This window comes from Mya arenaria, chromosome 8, assembly GCF_026914265.1.
Source record: "Mya arenaria isolate MELC-2E11 chromosome 8, ASM2691426v1".
Taxonomy (NCBI): Eukaryota; Metazoa; Mollusca; class Bivalvia; order Myida; family Myidae; genus Mya; species Mya arenaria.
Genome location: NC_069129.1, coordinates 33,130,834 through 33,143,962, shown reverse-complemented (window position 1 = coordinate 33,143,962; position 13,129 = coordinate 33,130,834). Strand labels below are relative to the sequence as shown.

The 13,129-nt window shown below is 39.1% G+C and overlaps 3 protein-coding genes across 4 annotated transcripts; all 3 read right to left on the bottom strand.

The window, feature by feature from the left end:
- Positions 1-320: 320 nt before the first annotated feature.
- Positions 321-1,595, bottom strand: LOC128244147 (fibrinogen alpha-1 chain-like). The gene has a single exon (XM_052962163.1). It carries the CDS (start codon positions 1,593-1,595, stop codon positions 321-323), a length of 1,275 nt encoding a protein of 424 aa, XP_052818123.1.
- A 924-nt stretch (positions 1,596-2,519) lies between these two features.
- On the bottom strand, positions 2,520-3,326 carry LOC128244146 (fibrinogen alpha-1 chain-like). The gene has a single exon (XM_052962162.1). It carries the CDS (start codon positions 3,324-3,326, stop codon positions 2,520-2,522), a length of 807 nt encoding a protein of 268 aa, XP_052818122.1.
- A 2,781-nt stretch (positions 3,327-6,107) lies between these two features.
- LOC128242286 (phosphoenolpyruvate carboxykinase, cytosolic [GTP]-like) lies at positions 6,108-12,751 on the bottom strand. 2 transcript variants are annotated; one of them, XM_052959377.1, is made up of 6 exons: positions 12,555-12,751; positions 10,844-11,104; positions 10,062-10,453; positions 8,692-9,301; positions 8,160-8,359; positions 6,108-7,767 (listed from the first exon to the last, which is right to left on the bottom strand). In XM_052959377.1, exons 1-6 carry the CDS (start codon positions 12,611-12,613, stop codon positions 7,310-7,312), a joined length of 1,980 nt encoding a protein of 659 aa, XP_052815337.1. In that variant the 5' UTR covers positions 12,614-12,751; the 3' UTR covers positions 6,108-7,309. The 2 variants fall into 2 exon arrangements, with proteins under 2 accessions (XP_052815337.1, XP_052815338.1); XM_052959378.1 differs by lacking the exon at positions 12,555-12,751 and adding an exon at positions 11,498-11,923.
- Between the last annotated feature and the right edge of the window lie 378 nt (positions 12,752-13,129).

Genomic DNA, 13,129 nt, shown 5'->3' with positions numbered 1-13,129 from the left:
CCAGAATTCATTTGTCCACCTGTACTCACTTGGTCACCTGTACTCAATTGGTCATTTGTTCCCACGTGGTCACCTGTACTCACTTGGTCATCTGGACTCACTCGGTCATCTGTACTCACTTGATCAGCTGTATTCACTTGATCAGCTGTACTCACTTGTCAACCAGAATTCATTTGTCCACCTGTACTCACTTGGTCACCTGTACTCAATTGGTCATCTGTTCCCACGTGGTCACCTGTACTCACTTGGTCATCTGTACTCACTCGGTCATCTGTACTCACTTGAACAGCTGTATTCACTTGATCACCTGTACTCACTTGTCAACCAGAATTCATTTGTCCACCTGTACTCACTTGGTCACCTGTACTCAATTGGTCATCTGTTCCCACGAGGTCACCTGTACTCACTTGGTCATCTGTACTCACTCGGTCATCTATACTCACTTGATCAGCTGTATTCACTTGATCAGCTGTACTCACTTTGCCACCTGTACTCACTTGGTCACCTGTACTTATTTGGTCATCTGTACTCACTTGGTCACCTGTACTCACTTGGTCACCTGTATTCACTTGATCAGCTGTACTCAATCGGCCACCTGTACTCACTTTGCCACCTGTACTCACTTGGTCATCTGTACTCACTTGTTCACCTGTACTAACTTGGTCACCTGTACTCACTTGGTCATGTGTACTCACTTGTCCACCTGTACTCACTTGGTCACCTGCACTCACTTGGTCATCTATACTCACTTGGCACTCGGTATTCACTTGTCCACCTGTACCCACTTGGTCACCTGTACTCACTAGGTCACCTATACTCACTTGGTTATCTGTACTCATTTGTACATCGGTACTCCCTTGTCCACCTGTACCCACTTGTCCATCTGTACTTACTTGTCCACCTGTACTCGCTTGGTCATCTGTACTCACTTGATTATCTGTACTCACTTGTCCACCTGTACTCACTTGGTCACCTGTACTCACTAAGTCACCTATACTCACTTGGTTATCTGTACTCACTTGTCCATCTGTACTCACTTGTCCACCTGTACCCACTTGGTCATCTGTACTCACTAGGTCACCTATACTCACTTGGTTATCTGTACTGATTTGTCCATCTGTACTCACTTGTCCACCAGTATTCACTTGGTCGCCTGTACTCACTAGGTCACCTATACTCACTCGGTCATCTATACTCACTTGATCAGCTGTATTCACTTGATCAGCTGTACTCACTTTGCCACCTGTACTCACTTGGTAACCTGTACTTATTTGGTCATCTGTACTCACTTGGTCACCTGTACTCACTTGGTCACCTGTACTCACTTGATCAGCTGTACACAATCGGCCACCTGTACTCACTTTGCCACCTGTACTCACTTGGTCATCTGTACTCACTTGTTCACCTGTACTAACTTGGTCACCTGTACTCACTTGGTCATTTGTACTCACTTGTCCACCTGTACTCACTTGGTCACCTGCACTCACTTGGTCATCTATACTCACTTGGCACTCGGTATTCACTTGTCCACCTGCATGCACTTGGTCACCTGTACTCACTAGGTTACCTATACTCACTTGGTTATCTGTACTCATTTGTACATCGGTATTCCCTTGTCCACCTGTACCCACTTGTCCATCTGTACTTACTTGTCCACCTGTACTCGCTTGGTCATCTGTACTCACTTGATTATCTGTACTCACTTGTCCACCTGTACTCACTTGGTCACCTGTACTCACTAAGTCACCTATACTCACTTGGTTATCTGTACTCACTTGTCCATCTGTATTCACTTGTCAACCTGTACCCACTTGGTCACCTGTACTCACTAGGTCACCTATACTCACTTGGTTATCTGTACTCATTTGTCCATCTGTACTCACTTGTCCACCAGTATTCATTTGGTCACCTGCACTCACTAGGTCACCTATACTCACTTGGTTATCTGTACTCACTTGTCCACCTGTACGGACTTGGTCACCTGTACTTACTTGGTCACCTGTACTCAATTGGTCACCTGTTCCCACGTGGTCACCTGTACTCACTTGGTCATCTGTACTCACTCGGTCCATCTGTACTCACTTGATCAGCTGTATTCACTTGATCAGCTGTACTCACTTGTCAACCAGAATTCATTTGTCCACCTGTACTCACTTGGTCACCTGTACTCAATTGGTCACCTGTTCCCACGTGGTCACCTGTACTCACTTGGTCATCTGTACTCACTCGGTCCATCTGTACTCACTTGATCAGCTGTATTCACTTGATCAGCTGTACTCACTTGTCAACCAGAATTCATTTGTCCACCTGTACTCACTTGGTCACCTGTACTCAATTGGTCATCTGTTCCCACGTGGTCACCTGTACTCACTTGGTCATCTGTACTCACTCGGTCATCTGTACTCACTTGATCGGCTGTATTCACTTGATCAGCTGTACTCACTTGTCAACCAGAATTCATTTGTCCACCTGTACTCACTTGGTCACCTGTACTCAATTGGTCATCTGTTCCCACGAGGTCACCTGTACTCACTTGGGTCATCTGTACTCACTCGGTCATCTATACTCACTTGATCAGCTGTATTCACTTGATCAGCTGTATTCACTTTGTCACCTGTACTCACTTGGTCACCTGTACTTATTTGGTCATCTGTACTCACTTGGTCACCTGTACTCACTTGGTCACCTGTACTCACTTGATCAGCTGTACTCAATCGGCCACCTGTACTCACTTTGCCACCTGTACTCACTTGGTCACCTGTACTCACTTGGTCACCTGTACTCACTTGATCAGCTGTATTCAATCGGCCACCTGTACTCACTTTGCCACCTGTACTCACTTGGTCATCTGTACTCACTTGTTCACCTGTACTAACTTGGTCACCTGTACTCACTTGGTCATTTGTACTCACTTGTCCACCTGTACTCACTTGGTTACCTGCACTCACTTGGTCATCTATACTCACTTGGCACTCGGTATTCACTTGTCCACCTGCATGCACTTGGTCACCTGTACTCACTAGGTCACCTATACTCACTTGGTTATCTGTACTCATTTGTACATCGGTACTCCCTTGTCCACCTGTACCCACTTGTCCATCTGTACTTACTTGTCCACCTGTACTCGCTTGGTCATCTGTACTCACTTGATTATCTGTACTCACTTGTCCACCTGTACTCACTTGGTCACCTGTACTCACTAAGTCACCTATACTCACTTGGTTATCTGTACTCACTTGTCCATCTGTACTCACTTGTCCACCTGTACCCACTTGGTCACCTGTACTCACTAGGTCACCTATACTCACTTGGTTATCTGTACTCATTTGTCCATCTGTACTCACTTGTCCACCAGTATTCACTTGGTCGCCTGTACTCACTAGGTCACCTATACTCACCTGTACGGACTTGGTCACCTGTACTTACTTGGTCACCTGTACTCACTTGGTCGCCTGTACTCACTTGTCCACCTGTACTCACTTGGTCACCTGTACTCACTTGTCCATCTGTACTCACTTGTCCACCTGTACTCACTTGGTCACCTGTACTCACTTGGTTATCTGTACTCACTTGTGCACCTGTACCCACTTGGTCACCTGTACTCAATTGGTCATCTGTACTCACTTGGTCACCTGTACTCACTTGGTCATCTGTACTTACTTGGCCATCTAAACTCACTTGGTCACCTGTACTCGGTAGGTCATCTGTACTCACGTGGTCACCTGTCTCACCTGTACTCACTTAGCCAGCTGTACTTACTTGGTCACCTATACTCGCTAGATCACCTGTACTCACTTGGTCACTTGTACTCACTTGGCCATATGTACTAACTTGGTCACCTATACTCGCTAGGTCAACTGTACTCACTTGGTCAGATGTACTCACTTGGCCATCTGTAGTAACTTGGTCAACTGTACCCACTTGGTCACCTATACTCACTTGGTCACTTGTTCAAAAATGGTCAATTGTACTCATGTGTACATACTTGGTCAATGGTAGTCACTTGGTCATCTGTACTCACTTTGTCACCTATACTCACTTGGTCACTTGTTCAAAAATGGTCAATTGTACTCATGTGTACTTACTTGGTCAATGGTAGTCACTTGGTCATCTGTACTCACTTTGTCACCTGTACTCACTTGGTCACTTGTACTCATTTAGTCATTTGTACTCACTTGGTCACATGTACTCACTTGGTCAGATGTACTAACTTGGTCACCTGTACTCGCTCGGTCACATGTACTCACTTGGTCAGATGTACTCATTTGGTCACCTGTACTCACTTGATCATGTGTACTCACTTGGTCACCTGTACTCACTTGGTCACCTGTACTCACTTGGTCAGATGTACTCACTTGGTCACCTGTACTCACTTGGTCACCTGTACTCACTTGGTCAGATGTACTCACTTGGTCACCTGTACTCACTTGGTCACCGGTACTCACAAGATCATGTGTACTCACTAGATCATGTGTACTCACTTGGTCACCTGTTCTTACTTGGTCACCTGTACACACTGGGTCACCTGTACTCACTTGGTCATGTGTACTCACTTGGTCACCTGTAAAGAGTTTGAGCATCTGTTCCAATTTGGTCACTGTTACCCAGTTGGTCACATGTACTCACTAGATCACCTTAAACCAATAGGTCAGTGGCTCTCACAATGTCACTTGTACTCACAAGTTCACCTTTACTTACAAGGTCACTTGTACAAACTAGGTAAAAAATTCTCACAAGGTGATTGATACCACTTAGGTTAAAGGTACTCAATGGGTTAGCTGTATTCACTTAATTATCTGTGCTCAGTAGGTCAATGGTGCTTAGTAGGTTAAATGTACTAACTAGGTCATCTGTTCTCACTGGATCAACTATCTTGGTCAGCGGTACTCAACAGTTCATCTGGACCAACTAGGTCACGTGTTATCACTAGGTCAATGATACCTACTAGGTTAAGTGTACACTCGGTCAACTGCACTCAATTGGTCAGTGGTACTCTATGTTATTTGTACTCACAAGGTCAGTGTGACCTACTTGACCAGTGGTACTCAATATGTCAACAGTACTCATCATTTTATTTTAACTCACAGGTAACCAATCTTGGTCAGGGATATTAATTAGGTCACTGGTCCTCCATAAGGCCACTGGTCCTCACTTGATCACCTGTATCCACATGATCATTTTGGCTGTCAAGGTCACCTGTATTCAATAGGTCAATATAACCAACTAGGTAAATGGTGCTAACTATGTCATTTTCATTAATTTCAAGTAATGTTCACTAGTGAGTAGTATAACATTGAAAGCTTAGTTAAGTGTTGACCAAGTTACCTATGTTCACCTAATTTAAGGTGTGAGTAGTGTTAACCTCTTTATAAGTGACCATCGAGTGGTGTTCATCAAATGGACAATTGTCACTGGATGAACACAAGTCACAAGGTAAATACTCCCAAATGGCTGAACATAACTCACAAGGTGAACACTAATTGGCTCAACACAATTTACAAGATGAATGCTTCTTACAAGTGATCAATACAAGCAACCACTACTAAGAACAAGGTGAACATTTCTCACTGGCCAAACACTCAGCCAGACAGTTGTCTTCTTCTTGTGATTTTTTGCTCAGCCTGTTAAGTGTTCCTCTAGTGAATTATGTCCATTGAGTAGAAAGTGTTCTACTTATTTATTATGTTTAGCAACTAAGAAGTGTTCACCTTGTGAATAGTGTTCATCCAGATGGAAGTGTTCACCTTGTGAATAGTGTTCATCCAGATGGAAGTGTTCACCTTGTGAATAGTGTTCATCCAGATGGAAGTGGACACCTTGTGAATAGTGTTCATCCAGATGGAAGTGGACACCTTGTTAACTTCGTTAAGCCAGCAAAAATGTTCACATTGTGATTTTTTTCAGCCAGTTTAGTGTTCACTTAAGGATTTTTTTTCAGTCAAGTAAAAATATTCACCTTTTAGATTGTGTTCAGCCAGTAGGACTGCGTTAGTATTTGCCTTGCAAGGTGTGTTCACGGGACCATGTACCTTACCTATCCACATGGGTTAATTTTATGTATTTTGGAATATAGGCCATAGCTCAGGTCAATAGTTTAACAACAGGAATAATTATCAACTTTTATTGCATTTTTCTAACTTCAATTCTAATATAAAATTCAAATTAAAAACATATGAAACAGAATATTTTAAGTAATGTTACACAACCGTGAAAATACTTTTTTAATGAGACACATGAGGAAACATTCAAATAAAAGAAAAAGAAGTAGGTCTATGATAAATATTAGTATGGCAAGCAAATTGCTTTCAACCTGTGTCTCTAAATAATTAAGAACACAAGCGACAGTCCAGAATAATTTTAAGAGTCACCGAAGCAATTAAACCACTTCTATCAGTGGTGATGTTTCAAAAAAGCCATAAAGCAAGACAAATGAGTTGACACAGACATTGAAACAATCGTTTTCGTCTAAAGTACTAAAGTATAACAAGTCAACACCCTACAATCACACACCAATTGAGATCCTTAAGAACACAATGTATATCCACTCCTGAATATTTATGGGACATAACACTTATTAAAATGCACAAATGACAAATATTATTATGTTAAGACTAACAATGACACACATTTAAAAGTTTCTGTTGCAGAAAAAGACTTTCAAAGGGTAATATCACAGCCAATCATTTGCATACTATCATACAAAAAAATAAATTCATTCAAGGAATGTCAGATATCACTTGTGCGCACGTGGATAAAATTAATTACATCTCATGATTTCATTAAGTCCACACCTCCCATCACTAGCATTTTAAAGCTTATATTATACATTAAACAAATGTCACCAAAATTGACATATTTTATATTGAGTTCATACTAGTACATTTTTTTCTTTAAAAACATAGTAACATAAAATAAAACATTATTTGTAATATACACACATAAAAGAGTACTGAAGAAAAATTCAACATTCCCTTAGAGTATGAACCCTAAAAATGTTTACAAAACTTTATAACATTTGCCTAAAAGGCATTCTAATAAAATTTTCTAAAAGCGTAAAACATACTTAAAAAATAAAATATCATTAAAAACATGCAAAGGGTATTCAAATTATTGCATAAAAAAATGAATTGCAAGCAATTTACAAAATAAAATACCAAAAAAAAAATCCTTTGGTCCCGATAGATTCATCTATGACAAAAACTACTCAATTCAATGAAATACCCACAAGATGCTTTCAAAGTTTCACAGTTTCTAAAACAAAACCTCCAAGTTCTGGTTAATATCACATAGTCATGATTATCAACTAAGTTCACAAGTCAGATTCAACCCTCTGTTCCAACTTTTTCAACTCCTGTCGGATCTTTGCCGGCAGATCTTCACCAACTTGCTCTTCAAAGTATTTATTCAGCTCTTCAACCTCCATTTTCCAGAAATCCTTCGGGAGTCGAAACAATTCCTCCATATCAACTTTGTCTTTCAACCCTGACAAATCAATTGAATCAGGAGTTGGAACGAGACCCACAGCAGATTTCATAGCACAATCCTCACCATTCACACGTCGGAAGATCCAGTCCAAAACCCGAGAATTTTCCCCGAATCCAGGCCATAAGAATCCACTGGGCCCCTTCCTGAACCAGTTGACATGGAAGACCTTGGGAAGCTTCAACTTGTCGTTGTCCTGGAAACTGAGCCAGTGGTCAAGGTAGTGACCAAAATTGTACCCGAAGAAGGGCCTCATTGCGAATGGATCGTGCATCACGACTTTGCCTGAAATATAAACAACAGCTATCAAAATACAAGCAGAAAGATAAATTAGGTTCAAATTTTATTCAAAACTGTGTTGTGAAATAAATGTTTGCGCATCCATTCATTAACAGTTTGTAAGTAATATTAAAAGTCGGTCAAAATGAATTACATGATGTTTGGTTTGATAATCTGTCACTTTATCCTTGTATGAAAAAAAGGGTTTTATTCCCAAGTTCTTATAATTGCAGGTTGGGTAAGTTTTTGTTGGGTGCTAAAAATTCTAAATGTTTAGTACTTCAATTGCTAAAATTGAGTTTATGTGTGCAATCGTGAGTCTCTCATGCAACAGTAAGCAGACTATTCCAGTAGCACAAAGACTGCTCAACCGGTGCAAACTTGGCTCTGTGTAGTACCTTTGTGTTCAGCAGCCGCAGTTGCCTCTGATTTCAAAGCTGCACCAAGAAAGACGCCATGATTCCAATCGAATGACTCGTAGACTAAGGGAACCCCCTCTGGGCGACGCCCACCAAATATGATGCCCTCAATTGGGACCCCCTCAGGACTCTCCCACTGATCATCTATGATTGGACACTGGTCCGCAGGCGTGCAGAACCTATACAATAAATATATTACATGTATATTAAAAAGGTTTGAATTTCAACAAGATAATATCGTAAATACTTGTAACTATTACTTGCCAACATGTATTCAAATAGTTGGTTTAAGATTTTTTGAAATGTGACCACAAAATAAAATTCCAAATTCTTCACCTTATCGAAGCTTTCATCAAATTATGACTTTTTGCACTTCCAAACAGTCTATTTCAGAAAATTCAGGATAAATATATTTCATAACTTCCTTGAAGCCCTAATAATATTTGCATATACAATAGCACTCAAAATATTATGAATAACTTTATAATACATATATACACTAAGTGGATACCTGGAGTTGGGATGGGCTGCTGGTTTGCCAGTCTCTTTACGCCAGTCTTCAACTCCCAGCCATGATGTTGTTGACACATTATCCGGCATTTCCTCGTCCATCCCTTCCCAATACACGCCCCCATCACTTGTTGCACCAACATTCGTGAACACCGTGTTTTTCTGAATTGTTCTCATGGCGTTGGGATTGGTTTTCATGGAAGTCCCTGGAGCCACACCGAAGAAGCCAGCCTCCGGGTTGATCGCACGCAATTGTCCGTTTTTGTCAAACCTCATCCATGCAATATCATCCCCTACGCATGTTACCTTGTAGCCAGGCAGAGATGGCTCCATCATTGCCAGATTTGTCTTACCGCAAGCACTTGGGAATGCTGCAGCAAAGTATTTCTTCTCTCCTTGTGGGTTTTCCACTCCCATGATCAGCATGTGCTCGGCCAACCAACCCTCTCTGCGTGCAAGTATAGACCCAATCCTCAGAGCGAAGCATTTCTTGCCGAGGAGGGAGTTTCCTCCATATCCGCTGCCATAGGAGCAGATCTCGTTCCTCTCAGGAAGATGGGCAACCAGCACATCTTTGGGATTGCAAGGCCATGCATACTTGCTGCCAGTAGCTAAACAAACAGAAAGCTGGCAATTAGGATTCAAGTGACTAAATTATTTATAATGTAAACAGGCAATTTTAAATTTGTTCTATTGTCTTCATTTAGAAAAATATGAAGTCTCATAATCAATATCATTGGTATAGTCAATAGATTATAGGAAAGTTTTAAACACAAAGCATTTATAAATTCTTTCTTCAGGTAAAATTCCTTTAAAGTGTTCTAAATTTAACCTTCCAATGACCTTTACATCTGCACGATGAGTTGAACTGATAACAATATCATGTCGTTCCACTCCAGTAAAAGGACATTATCATTAGTATCATGAAGGTGGTATATTTCCATTTATGGCCAGACATGCACTGCTATTATCTTGTCAAGTAGTGTACTGTAGATAGCTAGTATGGAGTATTTGTTAACAGATAACATGGCCTTCACTTTAAAAATGAAGAGTTTAACAAACAACTTTCTAGACACACTGAAAGTTTTCAATTTTGCTGTACTAGGCAAGAATTATGGAAACAAAAATTCACCTAAACATCATTGCCATATATCTATCTTACATCTAGCAATATTGCCAAAACACATTTCAGACACAGGGTTTAAAGTCTTGACTAAATATAGAGGAGTCAATTCAATATATGAAATATCATTCAAACAAGGTTTTGTGTTTTTTTATAATATTATATTCACCACAAGTGATTGAATTTCATTTCATTTAAAAGCATTAAGTTCTTAAAACACCAATTATAAATATTGATATTAGACTTACGAGCTGTTCCAGTAACTGGCTGACCAACTGAGTGTAGACATTTGATGAAATCGCCATCTTTTAATGTGTCAAGAACGTTCTGGCCCATCCGTGTCATTATTTTCATGCTAGCCACCACATATGCAGAATCTGTGATTTCGATCCCAATTTTCGACAGTGGTGACCCTACTGGGCCCATACTAAATGGAATCACATACATGGTCCTGCCACGCATGCAACCTGGAAATCTCGAGTCCAACGCAGTTTCCATATCTTCAGGTGACATCCAATTTGCAAGAGTTCCTTTGACACCATCTTTGATTCTTGGGACAGTGTCATGTTTTTCCTCTGTTGAGATGAAAGTACGGCTTTCAACTCTAGCTACATCTGCAGGATCTGTTGTGGCAAGCCAGCTGATAAAAACAACAACTTATGTTTAAAACTATATGCAGTCATGCAAACTAGTAGGTTAAATATAACGTTAGTTTACCTTAATTGGAACTTCAAACAATCAATCTTATAAGATTAGACCAGTTCAAACTGGTTCTAAGACTAGCGTCAGGTTTTACACAAGTAAAAAAAACAGACAGACCGGTAACAACCCTCTATATAATGCTAAAGTTAATCCCTTTAAAAGCTAGCAGGTGCTGGAAAAAATCTTGCATTTCAAAACTTCAACTAAGGCAAATACAAAAACAGAAACTGACAGACAACACTAAGCTAAATATAAAATAAAATTGGTATGGTCTAGCTAAATTAAAGCAACTAAAATACATGAAAATTTAAAATGAAATGAAACATACCAGTTTTCATATTTACGCAAGGGTTTGATTGCACCATCCCTTTGCAGCATGTAGTACAGCAATTCCTTTTCTTTGTCTGAGCCATCACAAATATGGATTGCATCTGGTTGGCAGACTTTTGCATTCTCTTCGACAAAGAATCGGACCTTCTTTGGTAACCGGTTCAAGTTTCCATAGAGAATATCATACCTGCGCTTTGGCTCGATCTTACTGGCAAACTTAGATGAAGATGCTGCCTCTTTAAGAAAGTGAGAGGCAAACCTGAAAGAACCAGCTGCCAATGATATTTCTGTACCAAAAAATTCAGTCAATGTTAATATTTTTAAATTCAATTTAATGAGAAGTTCTCTTTTGTAATATGAGTCTAGGTGACTTATACATGTATTATTTCATATGGCATAAACAACAATTATTGTTAAATAAATAGTTTTAACTTCCGCCCTGATCAGCTGTTTACTGTTTACGCAGATATTGTCATGTCATGTACGCTTACAAGTGTCACGTACAACTTGTCGCTAAGTAAAAAAAAAAACGCTGACTGTATTTCTACACACTAATCGATCGATTCAATGTTATTCACCTAAAAAATAACCAATCTTGTAATATTTTGAGAGGATGAAATACAAAATGATAAAATAAATAAAATATTTCTACCTCAAAATTCTGGTAACACCAACCATGCTGGCTTCCCTTGCGATAATGAAGGAAGCGCAGTCACGTATAACGCGTAGTAATTCAAAATAATTTAATTTGCTATTTGTAGAAATAGAGATGAAGAAAATATCATTTAATTTGAATAAAATATATGATTCAATACACTATTATTTCCAGTTTTAATGAATTATCAGCATAATTAAGTCTTATTTCTTTGATTATTAATTCCCAAATGTGGAACTATTTTTCTAATCTGTCAGTTTCGGCTTGTGGTAGGCTTTCATTGGTTGGCGATAACAAGGTGAAGGTCAAGTTCAGTCGGAGGTGTGTAAATACACGAACAGCCATTGGCTGATATTACCCCTCCCCCAGAAAAACAGCTGATCGGTGGGCTGAAACTGGTTCACACCGCCGACAAGACTAGAACGGTGTGTTTTCATAAATTTTTAATGAAACACAGCCGTTTCAATGCGCTAATCAATATAGTTTGTGTTATTTGAAATAAGCAACATGAAAATTACGAAAACTGTATGTATTTTTTTTATCAAATCATACAAAAAATTAAACCGGGTTGAAAATACGTTCCATACAGCAGTAGACTCTAAACAATATATCATTGAACTTTTGTCATTATAAGACCTCTAATATTTCAACAACTCACGTTATTTTAGTAAATTTCACTACAGTACAGGCATTTGTAATTTTGATGAAATGCTTATTTTAACGAATTATATAACATAGGTCAAGTACTGATGGTTTCGAGTAAGTTACGACAAAAACAGCTGAATTTAAATATTGTCTTCAGAATGTGTTTTTATTTCCACTTGGATTTTCAAATAATTTTAACGTGTAGTATCTAAACACATAATGTGATGATTGACTTTAAATTTTACAATCTTATCAAAGATAATTAAATATCCCCTTGCGAAAATCCTGATTCACTCGAACCTTATCTCAGAGAAAGAATTCCATTACATTATTCTGTAATCACTCCACAAATAATCGACAACAAATTCTAACTGTTAAATCAGAAAAAAAAATAATAAAGCGTACTTACATTTCATCTTTCTTGAACGAAACCCTCTGACGCTGAGGCATCTTTGTGTCGACTCCCATTGTAAAATGTAAAGTAACATTCAATTTACTAAATACTATCTCAACTAAACATCGATCTATTGAGACCAAGGATAAGAATACTCCGGGAGAGCTTTACATCCACCTTATATACCATTCGGTAAAGTGGTTGTTGGCTACGCACAATAAATCGGCCAGATCGTACCAGCCGAGCAAATACTATGACTTTATAGCACAGTGTCTAAATATAACCAAGGTCATTTGCATAAATTAATAAAAATAGTCCGCAACGCGTAAACATATTATTGTTATAAAAATAACAATACTAAAGTCGCATTATTTGCAGTCATATTTCAGTTTTTCGGTTACGTCTTTCTTCTAGGTCAGTATTTACTTACTTGCAAAGTAAAAATGGAGAAAATGCATTCATCGACAAAATTTAATTACAATGTCTTTCGGTTTTGCTTTTTAATATTTTAACGACAACTCGGATAAAATTATCTTCATAACTAAAACATTTGTCTTTTTGAATTAATACACAGTACGCGCAGGCATTTA

Coding starts and splice junctions, on each gene's coding strand:
- LOC128244147 (XM_052962163.1), bottom strand. CDS start 1,595: ATGAGTACAGATAACCAAGTGAGTATAGGTAACCTAGTGAGTACAGGT.
- LOC128244146 (XM_052962162.1), bottom strand. CDS start 3,326: ATGAGTACAGATAACCAAGTGAGTATAGGTGACCTAGTGAGTACAGGT.
- LOC128242286 (XM_052959377.1), bottom strand. CDS start 12,613: ATGGGAGTCGACACAAAGATGCCTCAGCGTCAGAGGGTTTCGTTCAAG. Junction 8,360..8,691: donor GCAGCCCATCCCAACTCCAG/GTATCCACTTAG, acceptor TTTATTGTATAG/GTTCTGCACGCCTGCGGACC. Junction 7,768..8,159: donor TGCGGCTGCTGAACACAAAG/GTACTACACAGA, acceptor TTTATATTTCAG/GCAAAGTCGTGATGCACGAT.